The 17,392-nt window shown below is 44.6% G+C and overlaps 1 protein-coding gene across 1 annotated transcript; it reads left to right on the top strand.

Moving 5' to 3' along the window:
* The first annotated feature begins 1,496 nt into the window (after positions 1-1,496).
* On the top strand, positions 1,497-6,228 carry GPHB5 (glycoprotein hormone beta 5). The gene is made up of 3 exons (XM_005874038.2): positions 1,497-1,911; positions 2,930-3,134; positions 5,964-6,228. Exons 2-3 carry the CDS (start codon positions 2,931-2,933, stop codon positions 6,150-6,152), a joined length of 393 nt encoding a protein of 130 aa, XP_005874100.1. The 5' UTR covers positions 1,497-1,911; position 2,930; the 3' UTR covers positions 6,153-6,228.
* The last annotated feature ends 11,164 nt before the right edge of the window (positions 6,229-17,392 follow it).

Consider the following 17,392-nt stretch of genomic DNA (forward strand, 5'->3'; position numbering starts at 1 on the left):
CTTCTCTATACCCACGACGAGGCTGATGGGCCTCTGCCTTCCACTGGGAATGGGTTCAGAGGCCTTTTTAACAGAGTTCCAGCCAGAACCTTTCAACCAACTCCAGTTGGTTATAGGGATGGAACACCTATCTGCCATCCCCAGTGTCATCGAAGGCAGATTCCAAAATAGCTGAGCCTCCATTTCTCCCAATGGGTAAAGGAGAAAATAATCATTGATTCACAGAATTGTTGTAAAATGTAGAGAACATATGTAAGAGCACAGCAGATTTCATGGAGCCTGGTACTTAGTAGCTGCTCGGTGACTATAAATTGTCATTATTATCATGTTAATGCTGAGAGTGGGGGAAGGCATGATGTCACAACTGCATTATAAGGAAGTTAATGATTGTAGAAGAAAGGTACTCGTGGCCCCCCTTTGTTATTTTTCTTTACCTTGTGACATTGCAGACACAAGTCCGGATGTTTCAGGTCAAATCTAAAAGGGTTGAACAGTTTTCTTGGGAAACCCAGTTCAGGATGACAGCTCACCACCAATTGGCTGGCTCTACACCCAGCAAGTTGGGAAGCAGTCTGTCCCCATCACATCCAAATTCTGATCATGCTACTCACAGGCGGAGGGTTGAAGAAAGTCCCTTATTCCCAGGCTCGTTCAATTTTCTATAAACCCCTATAATAGTCTGAATCTAGAAATAGGTATATTGATGATACAGTGATGGATTCACTGAGGGTTGTTATAGGTCTCAAAAAAAATCAAACATTTAGTGAGTAGGATGTTTGTTTAAAGAACACTTTTTATTTTGCAGAAATTGGGAATGCTTTAACTTATTATTTTAGTATCATTTATCCATTTAATGTGCATCCTAAATGTCTCTGGCTATGTCATTATTTTCAGTGATATGTAAACTCTGAAGGGCAAGGATGATGTCTGCTTCATTTATTTTTTAGAGCATCCAGAACAATACCATGAACACGAGGTTTTCAATCCATTTGTATGCTGCTGTTGCAGATTTGAATACAAACTGTGTCCCATACTCATAAAGAACACCATTTCATTTTTAGTTTAGACTTTTAAGAACCAGAAATCATAGTATTATATGTAGCACAAATGTATACTTATTGGTTTATTTTAATTTTTAAAGCATCACTATTCATTTATTTTCTATTACAAAAGTCTGCTCAATGAAGAAAATGTGAAAAATGCTGAAAACTATGTAGAGGACATCCAATGTCATCATTCATTCCTGTGCTGGAAGATAAATCACTTTGAACATTTTGGTATTTTTCCCCCTAAATGATTCATTTTCAAGTGCTATTAATATTATCTAATCCTTCGCTCATTTTAAGACTTCCAAAACGATTCTTCTCCCTGCAATTTCCATCCTTTCAGCTCGTGATCCAGTGTTCTTTCCAGGAAGAATTATTGCTTTGTTATTTCTCAATGTATTGAATTGCATTGTGAGTTAAGGGAAAGAGTGTGCCATGAGCTACTAGTGACTGACTCCTGTTTCGAAGGAAAATTTAATCCATCTTGCCCCAATGCATTTGTTGTCCTGAGAGCTAGGTGAACTACCTTTGACTGTTTCCCTGGGATTATGTCACCCACCGAGGTAACTTTCTGTTTCAGTAGGTGATGTCAAGAAACAAAACAACACCCTTTAAGTGGATCAGTTTTGGAAAATAGAGACCTGCTTTATCTCCCAGGTCTTTGATGTGTTCAGTGGTTCCTGTAAGGATCTGCCTCTCTTTTGTGTTGATTGACAAGACCTTTCCTATATATTTGAGCAGTCAAGCAGCCCAGGAACAGAGGGTAGAGACATTTACCCAGAGCGAGCTTCTACCACCCATTGTGACTTGCCGAGACCTTGGGCAAGTGTGAGCTCAAGAGAAGAGTTGGCTCCCGCAAGAGCAGGTGAGTGCGTCTCATCTCTGTAACCTCCTTCCTCACGAGGGGAAGTCCAAGGAGCCCTGATAAGGTGACAGGTCAGAGCAGGAGCTGGGAGATCCGGTTTGGAAATAAATAACTCTGCAACCTGTTTCAAGTGATAATGAATTGGGGGTGTTCTGTAAGTGCAATGTCCACTCTCACTTTAACACCCAGGTATGTTCTGTCTAGTGGGCCGAGCGTGAGGGAGAGATTCTGGCTCCTGAAAGAGCCCAGGAGATGACCAAGCTGCAGAGAGGACAGACTTACAGTAGACTGGGATTATGTGTTAGCACCTCCGAGCTTTCCATCATCTGGATTTAAATGGAATCACAATGAGGTGCCATTTCAGCAGAGGCACAGAGCAGAGGCATCGGGCAGTGAAGGGGACACACTGTTATAGAAGGCCACCAAGTCAGGAGCGGGTTTCATAATATCTGTGCGTGTCCAGGCTTTGTGGTGGGTTGGGCTGGTAAAAATATAGAAGGGCGTACAATTATTATTTACCTGCCTCCCCACCTTGATTCCACATCCATCCACGACACTGAAGATATAATTTTAAGCAAACATGTAACATGGCAGCAAATACAGTGGTTCTGAAGAAAAAGAATGTGTGTGTATCCATGTATTATCTTAGGATATGCATAATTTGGGGTGTGATTCATATTTTGTGTTCATTTTGAAGAGACCATTGGAACAGCTTTTTTTGTTTTTTTTTAACACCCAAGTCAAGCCCAGCAGTTGGGCCACAATAAGGAAAAGCCTGAGGTTGCCCCTGGAGGGTTGGATGTCCAGTGAGCACCTGGGCCCACGGAATCCATATTGGAGTCAGTGAGAGGAAACGTAGGGCCCCTGTGGTGGAGTTCGTGGGCACCTGCAATTTCTCGGCTTGTTTCTTCTGAAATGCTAGGAGCGGGGCCCTTTGGTATCAACCTCGTTGGCTGCCCCACGGAGGGCAGCTGGATCAGCTAACAGACTCTCTTTCCTTTCCCTCTCCCGGGAGCAGCATGAAGCTGGCGTACCTGTTCCTCGGCCCCATGGCCCTCCTCCTCCTGGCTGGCTGCTGCTGTGTCCTCAGCACCTCCAGCGGGAACCTGCGCACCTTTGTGGGCTGTGCCGTCAGGGAGTTTACTTTCCTGGCCAAGAAGCCGGGCTGCAGGGGCCTTCGGATCACCACCGATGCCTGCTGGGGCCGCTGTGAGACCTGGGAGGTGAGTCCAGGGCAGGTCCACTTGGCCTGATTTCTAAGCATCTGCTTTTTCCTGCGGAGTTTAAAAAAACACCAATTATTTTCCTGGCTGGTGTGGCTCAGTGGTTGAGTGTTGACCCATGAACCTGAAGTCTAGGTTTGATTCCCTGTCAGGGCACATGCCTGGATTGTGGGCTCGATCCCCAGTAGGGGGTGTGTAGGAGTTAGCTGATCAATGATTCTCATCATTGATATTTCTATCTCTCTCTCCCTTTCCCTTCTTCTCTCTGAAATCAATTAAAAAACTCACACAATTATTTGGCGTGCTCCAAAAAAAAAAAAAAACAACCTGAAAGAAACCTGATCTTGTCCCTCTAATAATGCATTGGTAAAATTAATAATTTTACTTGCGTGTATCTGTGTATTTGGGAATCATCTCGGGGAGGCTAAGACGTGCTATTATTCTACCCACTTGACAGATGACATGGAGGAATCTGAGGGATAAGTAACTGCAGAGTCATGTTTATTCCTGTAGTGCAAAGGTGGGAATAAATTCTTGGTCCAAGCAAGTAACCAAAACTCTCACAGTGTTCTCCCAGCTGTGATGACGCCAGCCAAGGGACAGCCCAGAGCTGTATAGCGGGTGAGGGTGGGTCCTCAGTCCCGCCTCAGTGCCTCTCCCAAAGCCCTGCCCCCGTCCCACCCACTCAGGATTATCACTGGCAGAGCCATTAAGTTCCTTGATATTGAATCATATTCAGTCCTTTCAGCAGCATTGAATTTAAAATGGGGATAAAAATCTCAAAGTTAGAACCCTATAGGGCTGTGATGAGGATGTGTTTGCTGGGTGAGAAGAGAGAAGGCCATTCGGCACCCCATCAAATTACACTGAGTGGCTGCTAACTCTTCCCCCTGAGCTCTGAATTGGTGATAATGAAGGACCAGCTCTGATCTTGTCACCAGCTCAGAAATCATTAAGGACCACCCACTACTGCCAATTCAGTGCCCAACTTTCAAGGTCTGTAGCAATGTGACGCCTGGCTGTTTCCCCAGCTGCTATACATAGCCTGAGGTCTGGCCTTGTCAGATTGATTTTTAAAGGTTTTATTAAACACCCTTCATGAGATCTCACCTTCGGTCCTTTTTGTATCCTTTCTCATCCCCACCTGTCATCATCAGACTTTTTCTTTGAGGCCCATCTCCTGAGCTGACTCCTTCCCAGGGGCCTTCTGACTCCCTGGTCGGCCTATGACTCTACCCTGCCTTGCGTCTTACTTCCTTGTCCACAATACGACTCTAGATTTGAAGTTTTTTCAGGGCATAGGTGAATTCTTGCACCTTTTACAGCTCTTGTCAAAGTCATGTACGAACAAGGCATTCATAAATACCTGTTGATTTACATGGGATTGACCTCTCCCTGGAGTTATGGTGTTAATCCTCTCGCTTAATCCACACCAACTTAGAAGCCCTTGAGCGCCATGAGAGGACACTGCCATTAGGAAAGCTGTCCTTCTGTTCAGGGACTCGGACAGCAATCTACTGTCACTTAGACAAATGATGGCCCCACGACAGGGATTGGGTTATGGTGATGAACCTCCGAATTAAATGAAACACCAAATTAGCTTTATTTTTGCATCATTTAGGGGCTTGAGACCTAGTAGCCAAATGAAAATGTAGTTGCTAAGGATACTGTGGCTGTGACTTGACGTCACACATTCTCAGGGAACTTTGACACCTTCTCATATTCAGGGTTTGGCCTGGTGGTGACCCCTCTGCTTCAATTCCACTTGGGGGCTCTTTGGAGCTCTTTCTGGGCCCAAGTCTCAAACCACCATTTCCCTCGATTCTGTCTTCTTCTTCTTCATTGATGAATGTCTTTAATTGGATCATGGTCACCCACAGGAGGTCACAGGAGAAATGGAAGCAGCAAGGCCATTAGAGACAGGATTCTCCTTGATGCTAGCTAGCTTTTATTTATGCCTTTATTGTGCTGTGAAAAGGGAGGTTACTTATAGAAAATAAATAAAAGGATGAGCTTTACTTTCCCAGCAATCTGAAAATTTCTGAGATAAAAAGCACTTATTTTTGGTAACTTAACTGGGAGCACATCTGAAAATAGGATGTTCATGATGAGAAAGTGGCTGCATTTACTTTGAAGGTCGAACGTTGCTGAAAATAGCCTTTGCTCATGGCCTAGGTTTAGGGTTTCTGGATTTAGCAAAAAATAAACCCAAAACAGAACAAAACCACAATGCATTAAACTTGGATGCCAGAGAAACACAACTTTTGGGGGGTATAAGTCTGCCCCATACTGGCCTGCTCTTGTTGTGTTGGCTGTTGTCATTCTTTTATTTGACCATCTAAGGCAGCGGTTCTCAACCTGTGGGTCGCGACCCCTTTGGGAAACACATATTACAGTGGTTCTCAACCTTCCTAATGCCGCGGCCCTTTAATACAGTTCCTCATGTTGTCGTGACCCCCAACCATAAAATTATTTTCGTTGCTACTTCATAACTGTAATTTTCCTAGTTATGAATCGTAATGTAAGTATCTGATATGCAGGATGTATTTTCATGGTTACAAATTGAACATAATTAAAGCATAGTGATTAATCACAAAAACAATATGTAATTATATATGTGTTTTCCGATGGTCTTAGGCGTCCGCCCCCCAAAGGGGTCGCGATCCACAGGTTGGCAACCCACAGGTTGAGAACCGCTGATCTAAGGGAAAAGAGGCCAGTGCCCTGACTAAATAAATAGTCAGGTATTGCATGTTTAAAACATTCTTGTGGCACCTCGGTTGAAAAGCGCTGTTCTAATGGCTCCCTGTTTTCTACCTGTGGGGACAGAAGCCCATTCTGGAGCCCCCCTACATCGAAGCCCACCATCGAGTCTGTACCTACAACGAGACCAAACAAGTGACCGTCAAGCTGCCCAACTGTGCCCCGGGGGTCGACCCTTTCTACACCTACCCCGTGGCCGTCCGCTGTGACTGCGGGGCCTGCTCCACTGCCACCACCGAGTGCGAGACCATCTGACGCTGGCGTGGCCTGCAGCACGGATGGCAGCCTTGAGCTACGCAGACCCACCGGCACGGGCAGCACCAGCAGCACCAGCAGCGATGACCCCTGGATTTGAGGACTGTTTAATTTGGACCACACTGTGGAGGAGGTTGCCTGTCTCCCTTGGGTTCAGCTCAGGCACCAGGCCCGGAGGCAGCACACAGCTAACAAAATGCAAAGCCATATCTGTGCCTTCACTAGCATAAGTTCTCCGGTTCACACACCTGCAAATTAATTTTCCTCTACCTTGAAGCTCAGGACATAATTTGTATAGCACCATCGTGGGTTTATAACACGCCAGTGGTTTCAATGCAGTGGGCGTAATTAGGAACTGAGGCTAGGAAGTCTTTAAATTCTCATGTCCTCCTTAATGACTGGCCTCCAATAGATTTATGACGAAAGGACCAGAAATCAATAAAACCACTGCTTTAGTCCCCCTGCCTCCACCCCAAATCCCACTGCAAGCTTCCTTAGAGAAAGTCCTCCCTCTCCTTGGAACTCGGCAATTATTAAAGAAGGTAGGGAAATGGTAGCTCAAAAGGAAAGGAATCTGGATTTGGGTGATTCTTTTTTCAAGCAAAATTCCCTGGGTCCCCTCAAGATCCTTAATAAAGAGGCTCCTTTTAAATAAAAGTTCTCTGAAACAATAGGGAATGGCAGCTATCATTTACACTTAAAAACTTACAAAATTAAACTTGTGTTTTTAGACTCGTGGGATGCTCTCCCAAAGCTATGCCCCAAATGATGAGCCACAAATATCCTTTCCCATTTATAGCCTATTTGAAATTGAAATTGTAATTTTTTTTTAAACTCAGAAAAAATGTTTGTAAGGGGTAAGACTGCATTGCTGGCTCGGGGAACGTGATTGTGTAGCTGTTGCCCTCTCTAAAGCCTCTGGCAGCTGGTTCTCTGGCTCTTTTAAAACTCCAGTGCTTTGCAAGTGTCTTTAATTCTGACATTTTGGGGGTTGAAATCGACCTTGTTCCTTTTCCACAATATGCCGTAAGAATCTTATTACTGCAAATAAAGCCTGTCTTCTGTCTTTTGAATTGATGAGAACTTTCCAAAATAGTTTTTAATACACCTGGGACAACAATAACAAACCCTCTTTAAAATGAACCATGAGGTTCCTTGTACCTTCATGTAGGTCAGGATGTTGTGTTTAGGAAGGAACACACAGAACCGGCTGGGTAGCGTGAGTCCCTGAAGTTTCTATCCCTGACGCATCACCGCTGGGAGCCAGGAGTCCTCTTTGAGTGGGGGAATCAAGGAGTCCCCACGAAAACAGTAAAGCAAAAGTTGGGATGATGGTCAGGGACTGGGATGCTGAAGTGGACATCCAGGAGCAAAATCCACCCCTCTTTAGTGCAGGTCTGTTTTGGGAGGCAAGAAAGTCAACCCTAGCATGACAAGGAGTTGAGTGCCGGGGCCTCTGCGTGGACGGTGGGTGGTGACAGGGGGTAATACCGGGTAGCGCCACTCACATGTTCTCAACCCATCCCTGAGCACGTCCCTCTGGACTTTTTGAGAGAAAGGGCTGCTTCTTAAGGAAACTTAGGGTGAAGAGGCAGAGGTTATGGCTGGCCAGAATTTGAGAAATTCATCAGTAAGGGCCCTGGCAGTAAACAAATGACACACTGCAGTGGGACATTGAGGAGAGTTTGAGCAGAGTTAGGGAAACCAACAAGGGCTGTGAAACACTTCTAAACACTTGTTTAGAAGCAACGGGCAGCCCTAGGCTAAAGCAGTGGTCGGCAAACTCATTGGTCAACAGAGCCAAATATCAATAGTACAACGATTGAAATTTCTTTTGAGAGCCAAATTTTTTAAACTTAAACTATATAGGTAGGTCCATTGTTATTAACTTAATTAGGGTACTCCTAAGGCGAGCCACACTCAAGGGGCCAAAGAGCCGCATGTGGCTCTCGAGCCGCAGTTTGCCGACCACGGGTAAAGGAACAAGAAGGGGAAGTGACTATCAGACCCCAAAGAGAACTGTAGGAGAGGGACGCATAGGAAGATGCAGCCATCACCAAACTGAGGCCTGGTGAGGAGGGAGGCTGGCACACACCCCACCTCACTCTGCTCGCATGCCTGGATTTCCTGCCAAATCAAGTGGAAGGCAGGGAGTGAGGGAGCCCATTGACCCACTCCATAGATGCCAGCCTCCTGGGAAGCAGGGGGCTATGTTTGCCTGGCAGGTAAGGTGGACACGCCCTTCAATAAGGCCATATAAGGGATGCACTGGTGAGGGGCGCGGGAGTCACAGGAAGCTGGGCTGGATCGTGGCAGTCCTTTCTAGACTGGGGGTGATGGCAGGAGAAACTGCCCTGAAACCGAGCTTCCCGGTGTCAGGGGAAGGGAATGGGGTTCTGGAGTAACAGACCAGTCGTGACCTGCGGCCAGCGTAATTGCTGTACCGGCAGCAGAGCGCCTGGCAGCCAGGGGACTCCCATCTGCAGGGTCTCTGGGGCTGTTCCTAGTCCGTGGTGTTCAAACACTTCCATAGTAAACACACATTGTAATTAGAAAAGTTATTAATTAAGAGGAGGAGACCATCTCTGTCAGTGCTCAACTCAAATCCTTTCAAATGTTTCTCTTCACCTTTCCTTTCTCCTTCTCTCTTTCACTCCCCTCACTTCCACAAGTATTTATGAACTCTAATTTTGTGCAAGGCACCATGTTTGGGAAATAAAGCTATAAATATTACTGCATTGTATAGCTTTCTGGCTGTAAGCAGGACACTTTTTATTAATTTTTTGTAATTCTTGTGTCAACCGCACTCAGAGGCATTGTTGTTACCCTTCTTCGGGTGATGACAACAAAGCTCAGAAAGGTCAAGCACCTGGCCCCAGAGAGACAGCGGATAGACAGCGCGCGCCAGGTTCCTCTGACCCAGAACCAAACTCTCCCTACGGAGCACGATGCCTTCCTTCTCGGAGAGCTCCTTCCGAGTCACTCCTGCCGGAGAAGCCTTTACATTATTGCTGTCAGCCTCTCTCCCCCCGATGATTAAGTTTGCAGTTTCTTCTGGAAGTGCCTAATGCAGACTGGGGTTGTTTTATGGAGGTTGCAAATTTTCTCTAGTTTCCTGTATAACCTCTAGGAAGACAATGCTTTACTGTTGCTCAAATCACAGCTGATACCAGGAGAGACTGAGAGGGGTGGGGGGAAGGAGCAGGGCCTCGGAGGGGAATTCGGAGAGACTGCTGCTGAGAGGAAGGCAACTCGCTGCCCAGGTAATGTGAGCGCTGGGTGTAGGGGAATGATGGTGCTTGTAGGGGAGCGCTGGATAAAACCAACTCTCAGCAGCTCCTTACTCTTGGAAATACATTTATTTTGCAATTAACAAAAGGTAAGGGGAATTTCCCAGACTTCCTCTGGCAAGAGCATGTTGGAATGGAGAGTATGGATTCTCACAGCTCATTCTACCTCTGGGTTTATTAGCTCCATGGATGGAGATGAATGTGATTGAAGGTCGAGGCTGAATGGCTGGTTGTAGCGCTTCTGGAGTGAAGGGGCTGCTAAAGGCCTCCGAGGAGATGGTTCCTATTAAAGGAACAAGAAATAGGGAAAGGATGAGAACAAGAGGAGCAGGTGCAAAGCACTGTGACCCGGAGGGTGAGGCAGAGACTTGTCTCGAATGGAGAAGAATGTGAGGGGTTATTCTATTCTCTGTTCCAGGTCCTCATTACGAGGAGTAAAGCAAACAGTTCCTAAGGTTTTGGCTTTGTATTTGCCTCTTAAGTTCTTCCGGCTGTGCCATTTCTGTAGCATACTGGGTAACTGAGTTAACAAAAAAGATTTCCTGATACACAGAATCAATTACATGCTTTGACCTTGATTGTTAAAAAATTGGGGCTTCTGGCCCAGCCGGTGTAGCTCAGTACTTGAGCGTTGACCTATGAACCAGGAGGTCATATAGTTCGATTCCCACTCGGGGCACATGCCCAGGTTGTGGGCTTGATCCCCAGTAGGGGACGTTCAAGAGGCAGCCGATTATTGTTTCTCTCTCATCATTGATGTTTCTATCTCTCTCCCCCTCTCCCTTCCTCTCTGAAATCAATAAAAATACATTTCAAAAAAAATTGGGGCTTCTGGAAAATCATTCAAACCCACAATACAACCACTTCCCAAAAGCCAACCAACCAACCAGACAACATTCCCCCTAAGAGAAAAAAAACATTTTATTTTAACAAAGAATGTCAATATTACCAAAATGAGAATGCTAACTTTTTTGGGGGTGAAGATAGGATTTTCAGCAAGGAACAGATGAAAATATCCCGAGGTTGCAAATACTATTATACAACTTAAAATCATTTGAAGGAGCATCTGTTCACCTAAAATATACTATACACACAATAAAGGATATAGGTGCATCATAAACGGCCATTATCTTGAGAAAGTGTACATGCAGGATTATGCACTTAAAATAGAAATTTAACCCTGTTTGTTTGCATGTTCTTTCTACAGGAAACGCACGAACAGATCATGCCTCACTGTGTTGGTCATGCAGATGCCTAAGGTGTCTACAACACGGTGAGGTGCAGCTTCAGAGGAAGGTGAGCTAAGCTTCAAGGCTCTCTCAAACCTCCAACTTCCTTTTCCCTCTTGGAGTCTGCATGTGGAAATGAAAACATTTTGAGGGACCAATGTTACTGCGTGGAATTAAGACATACAGCCTTTTAACATATGTGGGAAATGTTTTTAAGATGAAGATTTTGCTCAGCTTTTGGCTCCGGCTTGTGCAAGCTCAGAAGCTAATGCTGAAACACCTCCCCAATTGAAACATAAGTACCAGGTAATGAGAAACCGAGTCCAGCTGAAATCGGCTGCAGATTCCAGCATTAACAAATCCAGAGCCAACTTCAGGACACAGCCAAAGGAACCACGGTAGCACCCGTTCACTCATGCCAACCTCTGGAAGCTGCAGACAGGTGGAGGGACAGAAGCCAGTGGGCTCTGATCCGGGGGTCCTCTTCTTTAGCACTTAATTCTTCCTTTTTAAAAATACATTTTTAAGATTTATTACAGAGAGGAAGGGAGAGGGAGAGAGAGAGAAACATCAATGATGAGAGAATCATTGATGGGTTGCCTCCTGCAGGCCTCCTACTGGGGATCAAGCCCACAACTGGGGCATGTGCCCTTGACCAGAATGGAACCTGGAACCCTTCAGTCTGTAGGCCGACACTCTATCCACTGGGCCAAACCAGCTAGGGCAGCACTTCATTATTTCAATGTGCTTCATTCAGTAGAAACATTTTTATTCAAATGAAGAGAGGCTCTCAGATATCTTGGACTGGGATTTCATGTTATTGTCATAGTAAAGGGACAGTGACTCAAACATTTAAAAATTACAGGTAAATAGATTCTTGAAGAGAGATTGATTATGGATGCCAGTTCTCTTGCCTTATTCATTTCTCCTGAAGGAGGTAAACTAGACTTTGCTGTATGGGCTGGGGAAGGAAGTGGCTGTGGGTGTGCAGGGCTGTGGAGGCTGCCAGAGGGCAGGCAGTCCCGTGTGAGACACTTTAGGCAGCTCGCACCAGTGGTTACGAGCAAGCAATCAGAGGTGCACCTGCAATAATGAACATAATCCTTGGTAAGACTCCGTTTTGGGGTTTGACTAAACCCTTCCAAGAACGCCAGCCACGTTGGGTAGCCAAGCTGCTCCCAGATGTAAACACTTTCCCAGTTTAAAAGCCTTTCAGTGTAACAGCATCTTGAAGACAAGTGGGTTCCTGCAGCCTAGAGCGTGAAGGCAGACTTGTCGGCAGGGCCAAGGGAAGCTGCTGCAGCGAGCAGAAGCCGGCCCTGGGCAGAGGAGGTGACGCCGTGAGGACTGGGTGTGCTCAGAGACATCAGGTGCTTTTTCTGCCATTTCCAGGGGCAGAGGGAGTGGCAACCCTCATGCTCTTTCTTCATTTGTTTGAAGGGAGGTAGGATTTGCCTTCAGAACGTCTCTAGCAACAGTGGAACTTGAATTAGAGACGGTAGGCTTCAGTGTGTGTGTGTGTGTGTGTGTGTGTGTGTGTGTGTGCAAGTGTGTACTTTTTAAAAGGGCTCTTGTACACAAGGTGGGATGTCGGCGGGAGAACAAAGCTGTTCCCTGTGATGGTTAGTAAAAACTTGTTGACTAGGTGACTACAACTCTGGTCTGTGCTCGGGGCCTGCAAACAGAAAGAACTCCGGGGAACGCCCTGCTGAGAGGGCGAGCTGTTTGCAGTCAATCTATTCTGGCATCCAGAGCGCTGTGTCTTCATGACGTTTCACCAGAAACTTTATGCCTCAGAAATGTGTTTTATCTCCATTTTCTAACTTCATGTGATATGAATCTCTCTTATTTCTTCATGGAAAACCATTCTAGGGAGCATTTTTTTTATCCCCCTATAAACACCAGAGAGGCGTTCAGAACAGCAGTCCTTCAGAGTTAGCAGATCTTTCTCTTTTGATTCCAAAACATGCCTTTTCCTTTTCTGCAGCTGGGCAGCACAAGACAAAAAAAAGAAAGGGCTTCCAAAAACCTTCTTATCCATCCAGTAAACGAACAACTCAAATATTAGCTTAAGGAATACCCAGACGGTAGCATCTGAGAGGCAAGAGAAGCTGATGGTTTCTTCAGCAGGTAATGATGTGTCTGGATGTAAAGACTGGTGATAAACTTGGTTGTCTCATAAATCAGCATTCTCAAATATCACTGTGCCCATGAACCACCCAGGGTCTTAGTAAAATGCAGGTTTGGGCCTGGCCAGCTTGGCTCAGTGGTTGAGCGTCAACCTATGAACCAGGAGGTCAGGGTTAAATCCCAGTCAGGGCACATGCCCAGGTGGCAGGGTTGATCTTCAGTGTGGGGTGTGCCTCCAGGAGGCAGCCAATCAATGATTCTTTCTCATTATTGATGTTTCTCTCTCTCTCTCTCCCCCCCTCTCCCTTTCTCTCTGAAATAAAAAAATAAAATAAAATGCAGATTTGGATTCATTAAGTCTGGAGTGGGCCTGAGGTTCTATAGTCCTAACTAGCTCCCAGGAAATGCTCACGTTGTTGGTTCCTGGCCTACACTTTGAGTAGCAAAGGGCTAGCCAATGTTCCCATTTTTCTCAGAGGCCTGGGGAAGGCAGTTTCCTTGACTGGCTGCTGGAGACACCCTCAGACTACTCAGAAATGAAAATAGGAGAAAAGACGAATGACTTAAAAGTCAGAATATGGCACAAAACAAATTGCAAGGTTAAAGAGAACATGAAATAATATGCCATTAATTGTGATAAGTAGACATAGAAAAGCCATTACGTAAGAAGAAGATTGCAAGAAAGCCGACCCTGAGCAGGCAGCCATCCTTCCCTTGTCAGGTGGTTTCCTCTGTGGAGATTACATGGGGAGAAACAGGGGCTGTTTCAATTGGGATAAAATCCTGCTGAGATGTCCTTACACAGCAGTTGCTGTTTACTCAGAGCAAAAACAATTTAAGTGAGGCGATGAGAAGAATGTAGAATTTTGAACCTTCTGGCCCAGGGCTCCTCTAGGGAGAAGAAAAATATCCAATTCCTTAAAAATAATTGATTTAAAAAGTGGTAGTGGTTGATACTTTCAGGTATTTACAAAGCTGCCACAAACATATCACCTTGCCATGGAAGAGTTTTTATTATTTCTCCAAAGAATTAACATAAACTCAAAAGACTGACTTGTGCAGGGTCCCTGGAAGGCTAAATGGGCTCTGATGGCTTCTGGGCAGGACTCGGTTATGGGCCTTGGGGGACCCTCTCCTCAGATTGCCCCAGACATCATATTCCTAAAACAGGGAGCAGAACCTGTTCACCAATCAAAGATGACTACAAAGGCTTGGAGGACATGGCTAAAAATGCAACAAAATTACTTCAGCTAGAGAGTATCCTGAAGTTTCCGAGTCACCACAGAACTCAGAACAAAGGGAAATGACCAGGGTAGAACATGTTTAAAACACACGCACAAAATAACTCTGGATTGTGATAGAATATTCCCTAAGGAGAAAGAAAGTAGATTGTGACCAAGCTTAATCATGCATCCCTTCCTCTAATTTTCTGTAGTGGAAGTTGAAAGCCAAGAACTGTTGTTGAACTTGCATCCCATGAATTCAGAGACGAGCCAAACCCTCCCGGACGCACTCCTGCCCTAACCCAGACAGCTCTCTGGGGAGCAGGGCCAAGCCTCTGCCGCCTGGAGTGCCTCTGTGTAGAGATTGGTGCTTTAATCTCCTCTCTAGTCTTTGTTGGCCATGGAAGCACCATCCATTGTTGCTCTGTCTCGTATGTTTGTACTCTGTTATTGCTGCTGTGCATTTTACATGCCATGTTTCCATTCAGATATATTTCACTGGAGATGATTAAACATCATCCATACAAAGAACTGTCTTTACAGATATCCCAAAGTCATCCATTTCAGGTTTTGAGTCATGTCCATTCCCAAGGAAACTTTCAAAATGCTTTATTCATTCATATTTCTCCACGAGTTTCCCTTGACTTCCTGTTCTGTGTTAGCAGAGAAAGTGTGAGGGTTATGACTTGCCCTGACGCTAAAGAGCCCCCTGCCCCCCCAAAACCCAAAGAGCATTGTCCAGCATTTTGTCCATTTTTAATGCATTGTGGGGTGGGGTCATCGAGAATTATCACACAATTTATCCTGTTGGTTGACTCTGCTTAGATACTGGGAAATATGGAACGCCCTCCCATTGACAGCCCTCCCTTCTTCCCTGTGCCTCTAGAGACCAGGCAGAAACGAGCAATTCTCTGGGAGAATTGTCAGGTGTGTGTTTGTGCCTTGGTTTGGTTTTAGCTTTCTCTCCATCCTCTAAATATTTCCTTTAAAAAAAGTACTTAACTTCCTTTGTAAGAAACTCAGTTTCACACACAAAAAAGAAAAGACAAAAAAAAGAAAAGAAGAAACTCAGTTTCCCCGACCTTCTCGTTTCCTCTGTGTTCCTAATGGTCCTTGAAATGAAAATACTTGGTTGAGTTTCCTGACTTGTACTTGTCAGCCTACACAATGGCTCTTTTTTTAAAAATATATTTTATTGATTTTTTACAGAGAGGAAGGGAGAGAGATAGAGAGTTAGAAACATCGATCAGCTGCCTCCTGCACATCTCCTACTGGGGATGTGCCCACAACCCAGGTACATGCCCTTGACCGGAATCGAACCTGGGACCTTTCAGTCCGCAGGCCGACGCTCTATCCACTGAGCCAAACCGGTTTCGGCCACAATGGCTCTTAAGAGAATACCTGGTGACCTGTGGCACTCTCTGTTGAGAGAAAATGCACATTTTGCATTCTGGCATCTAAACATAGGGGTAAATTTAAAACCAAAGACATACATGGTTAGGTAATCATCTCCAGTATGGTATCAACATTCCTTCAAAGCAAAACCTCAGTCTCTTATCTTCCATCACCTTGCTGTCATGGGTAAGTTTGCCTTTAGGAATGCAATACTGCATTGTTAAAGGCTTACCTAAAGTCAAATGTTTCTTCTTGAAGACCTTCCACTTTGCGAGATCATTGCTCAGAAGACCCTAATGCTCTAAATAATGACATTTTTTGGGCTTCAAATTCTAGGTTTAAATTTTTAAATTTTCTCCTTAAATAGTGAGCATGGTTGTGATTTATTCTTTACTACTGTTTAAGTTTTATTTCCTTCGTGGTAGTTCTGTGAAAATAGTATATGGTTATATTCACTTCATCTGGCACTTACGGACCAGAATCTTCCAAATGGTTCTTTGCATATCATAATCAGACATATTGTTATCAAAGTCTCATAGCTAAAACTCCCTTCTTGTCATATGTGTATGACTTATTTTTTGATTTCTCAGTTTAGTGCTTCCTGGTTTGGGGTTGCTGTAGTTATTACAGTTATTGAGTAACTGTTCTTTGAGTATAACTTTTCTTGGCAGAAATCAGCCCAGATTTCTTCCTTTGACATAGCTTTGATTTGTGTCTTAGTAACTTTTGTATTTCTAAAATAGTTCAAATAGTCCATTAATTCTACCAAACAACCAATCATCTGATTGAAAAAAATATCTGTCAAACTAGTTATTTAAACCATTAGAGTTGGATTACATTACTGTATACTATGCAATTAAATTAGGATTATATTACATTGTATACTGTGGATTCCAGGCATATCATATGTCAATCAAATTCTTGTCTCTAGGTTTGATGGATTACCTTATGTATAGTGACCTAAGTCATGTGTTTGAAATGTGGCTTGGATCTATAGAAAAAACAGATGCTATTCCAGTAATATACCTACAAATGTCCAACTTAATATCTGTGATAATGATATAGTATGGAGTTGAAGGGCACTGGGTGGGAAGTAGAAAAGCTGAGATCTGTCCCAGCTCTGTTACAAAATGTCTTCTCTAACACATCTAGGCTTAAGTTTCCTCATCTGTACAATGAAGGGATTGGACTATAGTTTCTGAGGCCTCTTCTAGCTCTGAAAAGTTAACATCTACCAGCAAAGGGAGATGGGTTGTCCCTTCTTGACTTTGGAAAATGGTGTAGAACATTAAAGGACACTTCTTCAGATTTCTATGCCTCTTCTTATCTTTGGTTTTAGGATATAATTGTATTCAATCTTCTGGCAGAAAATACTTTTTCATGAAATGAACTACCTCTTGCCATGAAACAGGATAAATGAGTAATTGGTGTAATGATACTAACTCATTTAGGTTGCTTTGTTATTCATTATTTTATTCAATCATTAGCTCATAAGACCTCTAGGGGCCTTTGTCCCACGCACACCTAACAGTCCCTCCAGGTTCTGGTTCCAGAGAGAGCGAGTGTGATCTTCCCCCTGTGACGGAGGTAATCCCTGTGGCCCACGAGGGAGGGGCTGGCCTTGGAACCATTTGCCTGTCAAGTGTACACATCTGGGCAAGTCTCCTTGGCTGAGCAAACATATTGCTCTCCATTTTTCATTCATATCAGTGAAAAGTGAGAGGCCCTCTAATCTACACTAATAAGAGAGAAACATGGTAATTGGCGTACGACCGCTACCCTACCCATTGGCTAATCAGCATATCCTTATGCAAATTAACTGTCAGCCAAGATGGCGGCCAGCAGCCAGGCAGCTGGAAGCGAACATGAGGCTTCCTTGCTTCAGTGACTGCAGACTCCAACGTTGCCAGCCTCTGAGTTGCAACTCTAAGCAACAATGTACTATGTTGCAAATAAGAAGCTAAACAAAACCC

This window comes from Myotis brandtii, unplaced genomic scaffold (genome assembly GCF_000412655.1).
Source record: "Myotis brandtii unplaced genomic scaffold, ASM41265v1 scaffold423, whole genome shotgun sequence".
In the NCBI taxonomy this organism is placed as follows: domain Eukaryota; kingdom Metazoa; phylum Chordata; class Mammalia; order Chiroptera; family Vespertilionidae; genus Myotis; species Myotis brandtii.